Source organism: Sabethes cyaneus, chromosome 1 (assembly GCF_943734655.1).
Source record: "Sabethes cyaneus chromosome 1, idSabCyanKW18_F2, whole genome shotgun sequence".
In the NCBI taxonomy this organism is placed as follows: Eukaryota; Metazoa; Arthropoda; class Insecta; order Diptera; family Culicidae; genus Sabethes; species Sabethes cyaneus.
Window position 1 is genome coordinate 54,060,380 of NC_071353.1, and position 17,487 is coordinate 54,077,866.

Sequence of the window (17,487 nt, forward strand, 5' to 3'; positions counted from 1 at the left end):
CTTCCACCTGGCTGCTACCGCTGTTTTGTCGGTAACCAGGTTGCCAGCACTATCATTGCACATCACAGGCATGGCAAAATTCCTGCATCTCGCCGTTTTATAGAAACTCCGTGTGTCGTTGCTGGCGTATCGCTACTCTGCGCCGACGAGTACATGCTCCTCGTACTCGCGTTTCTTTAGACGATGGATTCTTTTTTCCGCAGCTCTAGTCTCTCTGTACCTCTCTCTGTTTTGACGCGTTGCCGCAGGGAGCATGCGGCTCCTGGCCTGGTTCTTTTCATCTGTCACTCTCTGGCATTCGGCATCAAACCAGCTGTTACGCTGACTTCCACGCGTCGTGCCTACCACCTCTCTCACAGCTGTTTCGAGGGCACCATGGATGTTCCTCCACAGCCCATTTATATCTTCTCCTTCTACCTGCTGTTCTGCGAATCGTTGGTCAAGCTTCCTGGCATACTCCACTGCTACGCCGTCTGCTGTTCACCGCTGAATGTTGAAACGCAGCGTCCTCTCAGTGCGAGCTTTCGCCGTGTTCGACAGCCTTGCGCGAATCTTATTCACTACGAGATAGTGGTCAGAGTCGATATTTGGTCCCCGAAAAGACCGTACATCGATAACATCCGAAAAGTGTCGACTGCAATCAAGACACTATCGATCTGAGAGCTAGAGTCTTCATTTGGATGCCTCCGGGTGTTTTTCCGAATATTCAACCGTGGAAAGTAGGTGCTACAGATGGCCATTCCTCTGGCCGCGGCAAAATTTATGAGCCTCAGACCGTTATCATTGGTCGACAGATGAAGGCTATGTCTTCCAATAACTGGACGGAAGAATTCCTCCCTCCCGATCTGCGCATTTGTATCTCCGATGATGATTTTCACATCGTGTTTTGGGCACTCTCCATAGGTTCTCTCAAGCCTGTCGTTAAACTCGTCCTTAGCATCATCGGATTTATCATTGTTCGGTGCGTATAAGTTGATTAAGCTATAGTTGAAGAATTTGCCCCTGATACTCAACACACATATACGGTCATCTACGGGCCTCCACCGGATAACTCGTTGCTTTTGTTTTCCCAACACTACGAAACTGACTCCATGTTCTGCTTTTTTACCGCAACTGTAGTAGATGTGGTACTTGAAAGAAGTGCCTGCAATAGGGTCTACTGTACGGAACTCCCTTTCTCCGAAATTTCCACTGGTACGAGTTGATGCAGCTCTCGAGCAAGCAAGCCAGCCCGTGCCGGTTCATGAAGAGTTCGGACATCCCAGGTACCAAGTTTCCAATCGTTATCCCTTAATCGTTTCCTTGTCCCTTGCCGTGTCCTATACCGATTGTTCCGTACTGAATTTCTTTCTTCGTTGTTCGTTGTAATTGAGTTTTCGGTATACTACCTCAACGGGGTCGCGATACCTACATCCCGCTGATGGGTCTGTCATCTTAGCTATAGCCTGCGGGACACAGCATTTCATATTCAGCCGCCCGTTTCGAGACAGACGCTGTGTGAGCCGCCCCTCACCTGAAGAACAGGCGCTCTAGTTCGCACCTCCTAGCTTAGCTGCTTCAGTAAGTACATGAAGCATTTCCGGGTTAGGCCATCGACCGTCATCATTTGACTTAGATCTGCGTGAAGGAACCAGGTGGAAGCTTGAGAGATCCAGAGCTATGTTTGACGCTCCTTCCAGGTAACTCTCTCTATTTCACACCCATCAAGTTACCAACAGGGAGTCTAATATGTATCAAGTTTTGTTTAGCTCTCCCAATTCTTTGTTCTTGATCTTGACTCATTTACACAGCGGAGAACATTGTTTAAATTACTATACATATCAATTCATTTAAGTTAATTCTTGCTTGAAAGTTTAATATAAATTCTTTGCATTGTTGGGGGTTTGAAAAAGTCGTATTGTTTTAAATTTTATACAATTAAAGATCAAGGAAGAGGTCAAAGTATGTAATAATGCTTTATATTTAACTGTAAGATTTTATTTATTTATTTATTTGCTTTTTAATGGGGCTTTCAACCGGTGGTTGGTTCGCCCCAAGGATTTTAATCAAAATTTGAGAGAAATCAGGCTATGTTTATATCACACGTTTATTTTTGGCCACAAGCATGAATAATTTAAGCTGTTTAAATCAGATAGGCATTTATATCAAATTTTATTTTCATAATGTTTTACATTTTCGTTTACACGTAAAATGTACAGAGTCCTTTTTTACTCCGTGATATGTAATATTTTTGGGTAAAAAATTCATTTTCAATCACTTCGTTTCGATTTGACTCCAAAACAAGCCTGGCTTTTAATTTTATTAATCATTACGCCATTACAAATATTTTATAAAGTTTTTGTCCTTCCGGTGTCAAGCCACTGAAGGGGGGGGGGGGGGTGGATGGGGTGACAAAAACAAAAAAATTATTTGCAATGGCCTTAACTGGATTTTAGTAAAGCTTTAAATTCTTGGGGTTTTTGAAAGCTGTTCTTTCTTGTTCTCACCTAGATCAAAAGTCTACAATACAGCACTCGTGCGCTAATTGCACGTCCTCTAACTGCACCGTCTTTTAATTGCACGTTCGCTAGTTGCACAATCGTGCAACTAAAAAACAGTTATCTGTCAAACTACACGTGGGTTTCCAGGTGGTTGCTATAAACAAAAATGCAGCGTTGCCGAATGCAAACTCTCTATCTCTGCATTACGTAGATACATTACAAATAAATTCATGCAAATTTGGCTAAACTTTGACTAATTGAACACATATTCATTAAGCTTTTAGATCGTTTGTAAAAATTTAGATGTTCTTCCCAAAATTTAGCGTACGTGTGAATGCATGTGAAGACTTCTTTACAGTGATAACGCATCACGTTTTACAATAAATATTGGCAACTATCGTGCAATTAAAAAACGAAATTCGCTAATCGCATCGCCTCATTCGTGCAATTAACGAACGAGTGCTGTATAAACTTATTGTCATAATGTTTTCGATAATATTTTCCATCAGAGGTTTCTCTGACAGTAATTTCAAAACAGAGGGGCTCCGTAGCCGCAAGGTTACCGAGTCTGCTTTGACAAGCGAGTGGTCATGGGTTCGAATCTTAGTAGAAGAATCAAGCCATTCGATGTCAAGTGACTTCAGCATAAGTTTATTTTCATGCCCCTCATTTACCCTTCCTTCACACTAATTCTATATATTTACCCACTGAAGCCTCTTGACAGTGCAAAAGTCCCTCCTATAGTTAAGTGCACTGGTCAGAGGAACGAAAGAGTCCTCATCCGGGACGGCTATAATATGGGATAATGCTGGCAACGACGAATAAGTGGGTTTAGGTAAAGTAGATCAAGCTTTGAAGGTGGGGAAAATCCCAATACATACACGCAAGCACGCATAAAATTTAATAAGCATATCGCTCACTCAATTCGCAATTATAGCAAAAAGAAATGCAGTGCAGGTCATACAGCAAACACCCGGACGATATTAGAATAGATCAACTATACTGGTCGCAGTAATGAGTCCACACATGGAAAAAAAATTCAAAACATATTCTGATACACTCCAGGCTGATTCATTTGTCTTTCCCTCTTTTTTTTTTAGATATCAGTGAATCTATTCCGAACACTCCCGCCTAGTGAAAACCCGGACTTCGATCCGGAAGAGGACGACCCGACGCTCGAAGCGTCCTGGCCCCATCTGCAGCTTGTGTACGAGGTGTTTCTACGCTTCCTAGAGTCAGCCGACTTCCAAGCGACGTTCGGCAAGAAGGTGATCGACCAGAAGTTTGTCCTGCAGGTTTGTACCACCGTTTCCAGCGGCGAAGTGCTTATCGAGCGCAGCTTGTGATATTGACCCGGTCTAATCTTTATTTCTTCCGTTGCAGCTCCTAGAGCTGTTTGACTCCGAGGATCCGCGGGAACGTGATTTTTTGAAGACCGTATTGCATCGTATATATGGCAAATTTCTAGGATTACGTGCTTTTATTCGTAAGCAAATCAATAACATATTTCTACGTTTTATATACGAAACGGAACATTTCAACGGAGTCGGCGAATTACTGGAAATATTGGGAAGGTATGTAGTTGATAGAGATAGTTAATTGTAGGTATATTATTGTGGGGAAACTGCACGCCAAAAATTTGGCATTTTTTTGTGGGTACTTATTGCCATTTTGGTCTTTCTTGCTTTCTCAATTTGTAATTTACATAATTGACTTACTGATGATGCATTCGAAGTATCAAAACTATTTCTATTTCCAGATTTTGGTACCCTGTTAAACATTACTGGTGTGTTTTTTTATCTGCCTTGTTCGAGCTTTTTCAAGTGAGATTCAAATTATACCTGCTGAAACCGCAGCACATATTCGTGCATGTCACTTTCAGTACTGTTGGTTAAAAAATCATAACCCTGCCATCGCAGAATAACATCAGAAAAGCGACGCTAAGAACAAAACTGCACAGCAGTTTTATCTCAGTCGACTCTTTCAACCCATTTATGCCTTCCGGTTCTCCACTTTTCTAACATGTGCACACTCCATGTTGTTGGTTGATCATTAACGACGAACAGGGTCCTCCTCAAGAGCATCGACGTCACAAGGACAAGCTTGCCGAAAATAAAACTACATCCTCTTGTTGCCGGCGACATAATAGCAAAAGGTTCGATTTTCCTACGGTTTCACCTCTTCAGTACCGTTCATTCGTATGAAATACCGCTAATCCAATGGCACACCCAGCCACCCACACCTACGCAAAGAGGCATACCAGTTTGCAGGTTTTTAGAATGACTCAAACATTACTACTTGGACGCTGTGCAGCTGTCCTTCTTTCTCTCTCCTATGTCAATTCTCTTCCCAACTACCTGATAGCGCTGGCTAATCATGGCATGGACCATGTTTTATGTTGTATGTCTTTTTGTCTTCATATAAGTCGGAAGTATTCGAACAGACACGTGATGACTGTTTCACGTTCTCTATACTCAGCTGGACTCAGAATGACAAGGGCGAAGAAAGTCAAAAAAAATTTCGCTTGTTCAATTTTGTAGTTAACTTTTGTCCATTTTTGCTGTCTTTTGCATGGAATTATATATTCCTTTTCAGGTAAGAGTAGTACCTGCGAAACCATGAAGCATTGCTTCCTGTTCCGTTTGCTTAAAAAACTGTTTTAACAGTCAAAATCTCATTAGACATTCTGCCAGTAAACTATGAATCCTTATAGGGTCGTTCTGTGCAGTTAATAATTTTATGAATCAAAAAATTGGTCATATTGAACTGTTCACAATATACGCGCATGCGCACTCATTCCTTATCGGATCTACAATCGGTCTCGTATGCGTATATTGGTTTCAACACCGTAAGCGAAAACCCGAAACTCATACAGAACCAATGGTCAAAAGTAGCGGTGAATGGAACTCAGTTTGATGAATGAAGAGTGATCTTAAAATTGACAGAAAGCTAGACAAACACAGACACCGTGGTGGAGCGCTGTAGACGTTTTATGGCCATTGAGTGCCGAGTGACTGTGCCTGCTCGCTGTGTAGACTTTTCATGCATGGATGACTACATTTGTCACTGGAGCTGCCGGGTGGCAGCGGCTGAAAAGAAAAAAAAACCTTTCATTCACTGTTCCAAGCCTGCACCCTAAGTTGGGGCTGAATTATGCTTTATCGGTCAATTTGTTCCGCATCTTTGAAAGCGTATTTTTCTTCCTGGCTACTATGTAGTAGAAGGGTTCTCTTAATTGATAATTTTTTTTCGATGTCCCCTGGCATGTGAATAGTCAATAACAGTGTACTATAATTTAGAGATTTGGTTATTTGTTTTTGTCAAATTTGATTGTCGCAGATTGAAATTTTTTTTATCATTCAATAAACTTCTAGGTCTAAAGTTATTCATAGGTCTCTTGTCCATAATTTTAGGTGCCTTTTCGATTTATAATAAACAGGGTTTTTGACGGTCCACGTCTATTTAAGGTATGTTTTATTTCGTTAGAGGCATTCTATTCCACATATTCAAGACGAATCAAGGGATCTATTAGTGCTCGTAAAATCAACATGACATCGAGACCCATTGAAATGAAATAATTTATCGTTCTATTGATATTCATTTGTTTTGCGACTCTTTTGGCCGATGTCCCAGTAAAGGTGACATGTAAAGCAACATCTATTATGTGATCACCAGCACGTCATCAAAGTTAAGAACCATGCGGCTGCTCATCGACTAGCGTTGATTGATTGTTTTACTACGCTTTTTCATTGAAATTAACGCTGACTATTTAGAAACCGCTGTGTTCTGGTTATCAAAGCATTATTTTCCTCGAATGTTGACTTAGTTATGACTGCAAAGAATTCGATTTATCGCTTCTTAGAATAAAAGATTTTTTTAATGCATAAGATGGTCAGCTCAAGTTTTTAAAGTTAAGCTTTTAGCTGACATAATAAAATACAAATTTCTTTTTCCTTCATCCATTGTAGGCTGAAAAAAGATTTTTGAAGCTATAATTTTATGAATAAAATATTTTAATATATTGTAGCAATTAAATTCTAAACTAATATGTGCTACACATTAGCTGAGACTAAAATAATAAATTGAATCAACTACATATTTTTTAATTTCCAATACGCGAAAAGCGACATTTATCCTCAGGCGTCAAGCAAAATGCGCTAATTGTACGCAAAGTGTCATTGAAACGTGAAAGGTCAGAAAGGCGTGAAGTGCAATTGCCTTTCAAGCATGAACTACTAGTTCAAGGCACCATTCTAGTGTTGTGAGTATCGTTGCGGATTGTTCTCATTCAGCATTCAGTTCGGAAAAATGCATATTGTGTTAGTGGGTTTTAGGATATTTAACTTAATGAGATGACCTCACATACCATACAGTGAGCATTACAATGGAATAACTGCGTAAATAGTTTGAAAAACTCCAATTTGATTCTCACAATTGATAGCCAATGTGTTCCGACTTTACATCGGACCGTTATTGCCGTTTCCGAGTTCGCCAAATCCATTCTGAGTACCCACGGTGACTCGTGCGGGGTCAAACAGTCCTCTTCAACGCGCTCCTAGTCCAATCGTCGCTAATTTCGCAGGCGTCTGAGAAATCGCAAGTCGCGTGGGTACTCCTTAAGCAGCATCACAGTTGCAAGCCCATAAAGAACTACCGATTTAATGAGGGTTCTGTACATTGTCAACTTCGTATGGTGGTGTACGCTCCTTTATTGTAATGATCAATGATTATGGTCCGTGGGAGGCGCCTGTTCATCTTCTTCGTGCCTCTGTTTTTCATGTGATTCGTCGTATTTATTTTTAGTCCCATCATCCTAGCTCGTACTTCTACTCACCTACTCTTAACCCTCGTCGCATCTTCAAGGGGGTCGAGGGAGTTGTGAACAACTTACGATACCGGCGCCCGCCACTGTATAATCTAGCGCAACTGAAGTAACCGGACGTCGCCGAAAACTACGCGTTATCTCTCGAAATCGCGCTGCTGGAAGAGGGTGAGCTGGATGAAGCCCCTCTCGAGGACTGTTGGAATGCCGTGAAAACAGCCATTAACAGCGTAGCGGCGAACGTCCTGGGCCGTGTGGCACCAAATCGACGTAACGAATGGTTTGACGAGGAATGCCAGCAGATATTGGCTGAGAAGAACGCAGCGCGGGTTCAAATGCTGCGTAGAGCCACCCGTCAGAATGTGAAGCGATACAAACAGAAGCGGAGACAGCAAACCCGACTCATCAAGGAGAAGAAGCGCCACCAAGAGGAGGAGTGCGAAGAACTCGAACAGCTGTACCGCTTTCACGACACACGGAAGTTCTATCAGAGACTCAACGAATCTCGCAAAAGCTTTGTGCCGCGGGCTGAAATATGCAGAGATAAAGATGGAGGTATTTTCTTGTTACGGAGGTATTTTGACTGACGACCGTGCGGTGATCGAAAGGTGGAAGCAGCACTATGATGAACACCTGAATGGCGTGCAGGCGGAAGACCATGATAGTGGAGGAAGTGACCACACTGGTGTAGCAAGCAACGAAGATGTGCCACCCCCATCGATAAGGGAAGTTAAAGAGGCTATCCAGCGGCTGAAGAACAACAAAGCAGCGGGAAAGGATGGCATTGGAGCGGAACTTATTAAAATGGGCCCGGACAAGTTGGCCGGCTGTTTGCATCAATTGATGGTCAAGATTTGGGATACGGAACGACTACCGGAGGAGTGAAAAGACGGGGTTATCTGCGCTATCTACAAGAAAGGCAATAAGCTGGATTGTGAGAACTACCGAGCGATCACTATTCTGAATGCCGCCTACAAAGTACTGTCCCAAGTCATCCTACATCAACTATCGTCAATAGCCAATTCTGGGAAGTCACCAGACCGGCTTCATGGAGGGTCGGTCTACAACGGCCCAATACTCGCCCTGCGGCCGATCCTCCAGAAGTGCCGCGAATTCCGGGTCCCCACGCCTGTTCATTGATTTCAAAGCCGCATATGATAGCGTAAACCGACAAGAGCTATGGAAAATTTTGGACGAAAACGGTTTTCCGGATAAGCTTACTACACTTATCATGGCTACGATAGATGGGATCCTGTGCTGTGTGAGAATCTCGGCTGGACTGTCGGACCCATTCGAATCTCGCAGGGAACTTCGATAAGGAGATGGTCTTTCTTGCATGCTATTCAAAATTGCGCTTGAAGGTATGATAAGATGAGCGGCGACCGAAATGCGGGGCACGAAATTCAGTCAATTTATTTGCTTTGCTGACGACGTGGATGCTGTCGGCAGAACATTTGAAGACAAATACGTCTAAAACGAAGTATATGCTAGTGGGCAGGACCGAGCGGGATAGGGCCCGCTTGGGCAGTATAGTGGTAATCGACGGAGATGACTTCGAGGTAGTCGACGAGTTCGTATACCTTGGCTCACTGGCAACAGAGGACAACAATACCAGCAGTGAGATTAAAAGGCGTATTATCAGCGGAAGCCGGGTCTACTACGGACTCCACAAATACTTGCGGTCGAACAATCTGAGCCCCCGTACAAAGTGCTAATTAGACCGGTTGTCCTCTACGGGCTTGAATCGTGGACACTGCTAGAAGAGGACCTACGAGCACTCTGAGTTTTCGAACGGCGAACCATCTTTGGCGGGGTGCAAGAGAACGGTGTATGGAGGCGAAGAATGAACCACGAGCTCGCGCGTCTCTATGGCGAACCAAGTATTCAGAAAGTGGTTAAGGCAGGATGGATACGTTGGGCAGGATATGTTGCTAGAATGCCGGATAACTATCCTGCAAAAATGGTTTTCGCAGAACTGGAAACCAGTTGCCATGGACCGAACCAGATGGAGAAATTATACTGCGCAGTCCTTGTCGTAAGACGTTAGGTCAATTAAGTAAGTAAGTAAGCATGGTACTACCTAAGCGAATTTTGTCGAGAATTCCTCTCTATTGTACTTGGTCCCGGGCTTCTTCTTCTTCAGCAGCATAGAGCCGACGCCGCTTGGATGCGCCGCTGGATCTCCTTACTAGTGTTGTTGTCCGCGGTCACCAGCGATCCCAAATACACGAACTCCTCTACCACTTCTAGTTCGTCGCCGTCAACGGTTACCGTCCGTGGGAGGCGCGCATTTGTTTCCTTTGAGCATCTTCCTTTCATGTATTTGGTCTTCAATGCATTTATTTTTAGCCCAATTCTCCTAGACTCCGCTTTCAGTCTGGCGTAGATTACCTCCACCGTCGCAAAGTTCCTGGCAATGATATCGAAGTCATCTGCAAAGCCTAGAAGTTGGTTGGTAAAAATCGTGCCCCTCGTTTCGAAGCCCGCTCGTCGGATCACCCCCTCAAGAGCGATGTTGAACAGCATGCAGGATAGACCGTCACCTTGTCTCAACCCTCGTCGCGTCTCGAAGGGACTCGAGAGTGTCCTAGAGATGCGTACGAAACACATCACTCGATCCAATGTAGCTCTGATCAGTCGCGTCAGTTTGTCCGGAAAACCGTATTGGTGCATTATCTGCCATAGCTTGTCTCGATCGACTGTATCGTATGCTGCTTTGAAATCGATAAAGATGTGATGCGTGGGCACGTTGTACTCCCGACATTTCTGCAAGATCTGTCGGATAGTAAAAATTTGGTCCGTAGTTGCGCGAGCCCCCGTGAAACCCGCCTGATAATTCCCTACGAAACCTTGTGCTATCGGTGACAGCCGGCGTAACAGGATCTGGGAGAGTACCTTGGAGGCGGCGTTTCCCAGCGTAATACCGCGATAGTTGCAGCAGTCTAGCCGATCACCCTTTTTGTAGATGGGACAAACCACTCCTTCCATCCATTCCTCCGGTAGATTTTCCTCCTCCCAAATCCTCGAAATAATCCAGTGTAGAGCCTTTGCTAGCGTTTTCCGCCATGTTTATAAAGCTCTGCCGGTAGGCGGTCCTTCCCAGCGGCTTTATTGGTCTTCAGCAGCCCGATTTCTCGTTTGACTTCTTGGAGATCAGGTGCTAGGACATTACTATCTTCCATGGGCGCTCCTAGGTTAATTTCCGTTCCGCCTCCTTCTACGACTTCGCCATTGAGGTGTTCATCGAAGAACTGCTTCCACCTGTCGACCACCTCGCGCTCGTTTGTAATTAGATTCCCTCCCTCGTCCCTACACATGTCAGGTTTCGGTGTGTAGCCCTTCCGAGTTTGGTTCACCTTCTCATAAAACTTGCGCGTGTCATTAGCTCGGAATAGTTGCTCTAATTCTTCACGATCTATGTCCTCCTTTTGGCGCTTTTTTCTCCTCAGGATCGTGGTCAACTGGTTCCTAGCTCGTCGGTATTTGCCCAGGTTCTCTCTAGTGGCAATACTTAGATAATTTTTCCAAGCATTTTTTTTTTCTCCTCCACCGCTTGTTGGCATTCCCCATCAAACCAATCATTTTGTGTACTCCGAGGCTCAACACCTAGTGCCTCTCCGATGGCCGAGCGTATTCTGCCCCAACCGTCTTCGAGGTTTAAAGCACCTAACTCCTCGGAAGAAGGCAGTGCCTCATTCAGTACTCGCGCGTAGTTCTCGGCAGCTTGTAGGTTATCTAGCTGCTTGATGTTCAGCCGAAGAGGGCGGCTTTGACGTGTCCGGTATACTGTGGACAGCTTTGAGCGCACATGTACTGCTGCTAGGTAATGGTCAGAATCAATATCCGCACCCCGTCGGGAGCATACGTTCGTGATGTTAAAGAAAAACCGGCCCTCTATGAGAACGTGGTCAATTTGGTTCATTGTACATTGGTCAGGTGATCTCCAGGTGGCTTTGTGGATATCCTTGCGCGGGAAAAAGGTGCTTCGGATCGCCAGGCTACTCGGTCCCGGGCTACTCGTCGCCAATTCGTTGCCCGTCTCAACGTAAGCAAGTTGGTTTCAACCTAGTCGAGCCATCTAGCACGTTAGGCCCCTCTATTCCTGGTGCCGGTGGGGTTCTGGAAGAGAACGTATTGCACTGCACAGTCGTCCGGCATCCTTGCGACTTGACCGGCCCATCAAAGTCTCCCAACATTCTCCAGTTGTAGGATGGAATCTTGCGACATGTTACTGACACTCAAGCACCGAAGAGAGATGTAAGAACAATGAAAACATTTTTTGTTCTACGTGTCGTACACCCTTCGCTATTGGGGAGAAAATGTCATCAGTCTTAGAGACACTTTTTTTGTATTCTATTTTGCTGTTGCGCTCGTAAACCAAACATACAGCTTTCCTCCAAACAACACGGTTTTAAATAAGAACGCTCCTAATATATCTTATTCTCTACCACTTGTCCATACTATTTCAACTCATCTGTAAGCGAAAAGCGGCAAATGCATCGTATGTCATTTTTACACGACATTTTGTGTGAATGATCAGCTCACGCACGAAAATGTTTATCTAATGTCCTGTATGTATTCGGCCTAGTCTCGATCTTCCTCCTGAGCAACCTGAGTATTATAATTCCCGATGATAATTTTGACATTTGGGCAGCGGTCGTATTCGCGCTCTAACTGTGCGTAAAATTCGTCTATATCATCGTCGGTACTTCCAAGGTGAGGACTGTGCACATTAATTATGCTAATATCCAAGAATTGACCATTAATTCCTAATCTGCATTTCGCGGGGTTGATCGGCCACTACGCAGTCATCCGCTTTTGCATCTCGCCCATCACGAAAAAAGCTGTGCCCGTTTTTTTCATCATACCTCCTGTAGCGCTATGATGTCGACCATGCGGCTCTTAAATCCTTCGCAAAGCACATGGGTAATTCCGAGGAAACTTAGAGACCTAATGTTCCACGTTCCTAGTTTCCAAGTTCCAAGTTCCAAGTCGGTTTTTGTCGCGAGGGTCTTTGCCAATTGCTCCGATCCAAATTAATGTCTATGTCGTTCGTTACTTTGGTTATAGTGGTTCCAGCTTGCAGACTCCACGACCAACCCCGCTGTATCGCTGGAGGACCAACGTAGCTGGTAAAATCTTCCTTCCTTGTTAGCATACGACTTTGGTTTCCACCGGGTTTGGTTACCCGGTTTCCTGCAAAGTTGCTGCTCGTATTCCGGCTGGTAACACGAGAAGGTAAGGTGGTGAACCACTGTAGGGTTTACTTTATATCCACAGCTGCGCAAGGCACCGATAGTACGCATTATCCAGCCATTTGCCAGCCCCTGATGCTAATTCCTTACGAAGTCTTGGGCTATCGGTGACAGCCTGCATAACAAGATCTGGCGGCGTTTGTCAGAGTTATACCACGGTATTTACAGCGCTATTTGATAAAGCCTTACTGGTAGTTGGGCCTTACCGACGGCTCTGTTGGTTTTTAGCAACCCGATTTTTCGTTTAACCAGGGCGATATCGCAATTGATCAGAAGTACTAGTCGCAGTACGCACACGCGAAAAAAACTCCTCTGGAAGATAGCTTAGTATTAGCATGCAGTTCTCGGCAGACTGTGGGTTATGTAGTTGCTACATTTTAAGCCGTGGAAGATGGCTTTGACGTCGTCGTCGTCGTCGTCTGCAGCCTAGATCCGGGAAGGCTCGTGTGGTTTCAAGCAGTCGTGTCCATTCTACTCAATCTTGGACCACTCGTCGTCAATTTCCCAGTCGTCTCAGAAATCGCAAATCACTTTAGACCTGGTCGAACCATCTTGCACGTTGAGCTCCCCTGTTCCTGGTGCCGGTGCGGTAGGGTTATTGAACAGAACTGTTCTCCTCACACTGTCGTTCGGCATCCTTTCGACGGGTCCGGCCCACCGCAGCCGACCGATTTCGCCAGATGTACGATGAGAATCTCTTCAAGCAGTGCATGTTGCTCTTACGTTGATTCTTACGCCTCCACAACTCTCCGCTTTCATCAGTTTGTACTCCGCCAAATGTTCGCAGTACCTTCCATCTACACACGGTGTATGTCCTCCGTGAGCAGCGTCACGGTTTCAAGGCCATAAAAAACTTCTGTTCATTGTCAGCTTCGTACGACTTAAAGACAAAAGATACAGTAAAGTTTTATTCAACAATATATCTACAAATGCCCCATATAAAACTTTTTCAAATATTAGCTAGCTGTGACGGTACAATCAAAATCGAAGCTAAATTATCGTGCCATGCCTGCGCATGAGCGTTAGTGAGTAAAGACAGCCTGCACCCTCTGCCGAGCCAATGGGTGCTTTTTTTAATTATCAAGTAGACTTGTTGAAATTACTCAAAAAAAATTTTTAAATGCAATATTTTCGATCCTAAAGACTTTTTCATTTTGTTTGAAACTAACTATTTATCAACCCTAATGAACTGTCGAAAAAAATTAGCAAAAACGAATCATAATGTTTCGCCATGTGGCTTGACGTTCCAAAACAAAACTAATAATTTAATTTCTAATCCCCCTAATTTCAGTATAATCAACGGTTTCGCCTTGCCGCTCAAAGCGGAACACAAGCAGTTTCTGGTAAAGGTTCTGCTGCCGCTGCACAAGGTGAAAGTGTTATCGCTGTACCACGCCCAGCTCGCGTACTGTGTGGTTCAGTTCCTGGAGAAGGACGCCTCGCTGACGGAGCCAGTGGTGCGCGGGCTGCTCAAGTTCTGGCCAAAGACGTGCTCCCAGAAGGAGGTGATGTTCCTCGGTGAGATCGAGGAGATACTGGACGTTATCGAACCGCCACAGTTCGTTAAGATTCAGGAACCGCTGTTCCGGCAGATCGCCAAGTGTGTCTCGAGTCCACATTTTCAGGTAACTGTGAATCCTTTCGTGGGGAAATAAATATTGTTTGAGGTATCTTGATACTAAATTTATGTTTCCCTAACACCCACAGGTGGCCGAACGAGCACTGTACTTCTGGAACAATGAATACGCTATGTCGCTGATCGAAGACAACAATGCCGTTATCATGCCGATCATGTTTCCGGCCCTCTACCGGATTAGCAAAGAGCATTGGAACCAGACGATCGTTGCTCTTGTCTATAATGTGCTAAAAACGTTCATGGAGATGAATTCGAAACTGTTCGACGAGCTAACCGCCAGCTACAAAGCAGAGCGGCAGAAGTAAGTGCTGTTTAGTTTAGTCTCGCATATTCGCTGCTTACAGTCATCATAACGCTGCTGGAAATGTTTGTAAATAATTCTTATCGGTGGTTTGGATTATTATTTTATTTACATCTAAAAAATATAGTATATTGCAGCTAAATTGTCTGATAATTTTACTACTAATCAATCTGCAAGATTCACGCTGTAAAAGCATTACGCTTTATTTAAATCAATTAAAGCTTACCTCTGGCCAAGCGACGCCTGGATTGATTTTAGTTCAGGTCAGAGTTAAAATTGTTCTTCTGCTTGTGACACGTGGGAATGCAAAAAAGGTGACCCATGCCGGAGGAAACATCCTACGGTGACACAGAAATACAAACCATATTTCAGTGGCTTTACCGTGAATTTATTTTATTGATATTCAGAAATTATTAGTTAAGAAATACTTATCATAAGTTAAACGTAATTTATGGTATAAGCGATGTGCGTCATGTTTCGCTAGCACTCACGTTACAGCATAGCGTCGTCTATCGAGTCACTATTGTACAGCTATAATTGCAGGCGCCTCATGTAAAACGCATGCGCCAAAGTAGAGTATTTGTTTTTATGTATAACTATACCTATATCTTTCGCTTGGCGTATGTATCGCATTCCACTCGGTTTCGCTCCTGAATACGAGCTTAGCAAAGGGTTGGCGTCGACGACAAATTTAAAGTTACACAACAGAGATCGTAACATTACTATCACATATTGTATGAACTTCCTGTTCAGCTAAATACAGTTTTTGGTAGGAAAAAAGATCATTATTGGACAAACGTCTAGAATGTATGTTGCATTGCGCAGAAACGTCGCTGAGTTTAAGTTCCGTTTTTTATTTATTTATCACAGTCAAAGGGGATTTCCTTACGGAACTTCTGATATTCATATTCATTCAATAATCATACGTGATTACAAAAAATTAATTTTTGATGCTATCAGCTGGATTACAGGACGGAGTCTAGCAGAAACTAAAACTTTTTTCTGTCCGAGGGGTGTTTTGATGGTTTACAGCTTGTGATCATGTCATGGAGCACCTGTGCTACGATGGGACAGAGAGGGCTAAGCACAATTTTAAAATGACGAACCGAACTCGGTTGTTGAACAAATTTAATTTGTATATTACTCTTATGTTTTCTACAAGTATTCTCTGTTTTGCTAAGCTTTAGCAGTGTTGGAGACTTTTTCTCATTTTTTCCAAATTGTTAAATGGAATCCGCTGCCTTAATCTGTTTCCGCAAGTATGTTTTCATCAGAGCCCTAAAGGTTTCGATCGACCTAGCCTGTGTACATATTAGAAGAATAATCTTCTTTGGAGCAAATTCGATTTTTAATGACTACCAGGCTAACGTGTCATTCGTGTCATGCACTGGTGGCAAGTCTGACGCTGGCCGAAACAGTAATTGTGTTCGTTGTCACGAAGGGCTTTGCAAAATAATTTTTGCCGAACTTTTCCGTAAAAATTGACCTCTCAGCTCTTCAATACTTTGGCCACCTTACAGCACATCTTTCGGCACTTCTTGCAGCCGAAAACTTGTACAACTTTCTGGTCCATGTTTTTTTGGTTCACAAAATCTGGTTTTGCGTTCAGAATTCTTGTCCTGGAAGGCGCTGCGCCGGTGCCGGTTCTTGAAGAGAACGAATTTCACTGCACAATCGTCCGGTTTTCTTGCGACGTGGCCGGCCTACCGTAGTCTCCCAATTTTCGCCAGGTGTACGATGGAAATCTCCAAGCAGTGCCTGTAGCTCGTGATTCATACGCCTCCGCCACTCTCCGCTTTCCGTTTGTACTGCGCCATAAATAGTCTGCAACACCTTTCGTTCAAATACGGCAAGTGAGCAAGAAATGATACACATTTTCACTAAATTGTCCTGAACCGGCACTTACTACAATGATAAGTATTTTCAATTAAAATCAATATCAATATCGCTTGCCGCCATGGTTTAATAAGGAAAAATCGTTCTTATGACTAGGGGGAGTCAGTTGGGCTGACCCCAACTCTCGCAGAAATCACATTTGTCTAGGTTTATTCGTCACAACGAACCTGCAGTACTGATCTGCATTCCACAGTGCTTCCAAGTCGAAATTCAAGAGCAATTAATGCCTAATAGCACGAACGCGAGCTTTACGTAGGTCTACGATTCAAGGTTCAATTCAACTTCTTAATGTTAGAAAAACCATTAATATAACGACCCATATGCTATAAAAAAAATCATAAATACACTCAAGTCGCTTTGTACGCGAAGGATACGTCCCGCGTAAATCAAAACCGCGTAAATTCCGAATATCGCGTAAAAAACCGCGTAAATTCCGAAATTCGCGGAAAAAAGCCGCTTAAATTCCAAAGTTCGTGTAAAAAATCAAAATTTCGGATAAAAAAAAACTTTGTGGATTTCAACACTACGCGAAAAACTAGACGTTTTGAGCACATCCGCGTAAATTCAGAAATTCGCGTAAAAACCGCAAAAATTCCGGAAATCGCGTAAATCCCCAAATTCACGTAAAAAAAACCGCGTAAATTCCGAAATTCGCGTAAAAAACCGCGTAAATTCCGAAATTCGCGTAAAAAACCGCGTAAATTCCGAAATTGGCGTAAAAATAGTCGCGTAAAAAGTGACTTCAGTCTATAGCACTATGGATGTCCTGTTTTGATTTTAATCTCGCTTGAAGATGGCTCCGGAGTTTGCAAGACCACGCATTATTCGTCGCTATGCAAGGCCTTTCAACCGACAAGGCAAGCAAGCTTGGCCTCCTTCGATTCCTCTACTCTACTCTAGTGGATGATAACCTTGGAACTAGAACTTTTCACTTGAACCTTCTGACGAATGAAGTAAGCTTTATCGCCTGTTTACCTTTTGTTTTACTTCTGTGAGCGATCCCACATAAATGAAAACAATGATCATAAAAATGATCATAACCATATCGCTATTACAATCTTTAATAATCCCCATAAGATCAAAGGTTACAAAACATT

At 43.6% G+C, this 17,487-nt stretch overlaps 1 protein-coding gene across 10 annotated transcripts in view; it reads left to right on the forward strand.

Annotated features, from left to right (window-relative positions):
- Positions 1–17,487, forward strand: part of LOC128732765 (serine/threonine-protein phosphatase 2A 56 kDa regulatory subunit epsilon isoform) — a 111,691-nt gene that overhangs the window by 84,798 nt on the left and 9,406 nt on the right. For all 10 annotated transcript variants that reach the window (XM_053826126.1, XM_053826128.1, XM_053826130.1 and 7 more), the window contains exons 4-7: positions 3,581–3,775; positions 3,864–4,054; positions 13,849–14,182; positions 14,265–14,494. In XM_053826126.1, the coding sequence (XP_053682101.1) occupies positions 3,581–3,775; positions 3,864–4,054; positions 13,849–14,182; positions 14,265–14,494 (950 nt within the window). The remainder of the gene's footprint in view (positions 1–3,580; positions 3,776–3,863; positions 4,055–13,848; positions 14,183–14,264; positions 14,495–17,487) is intronic.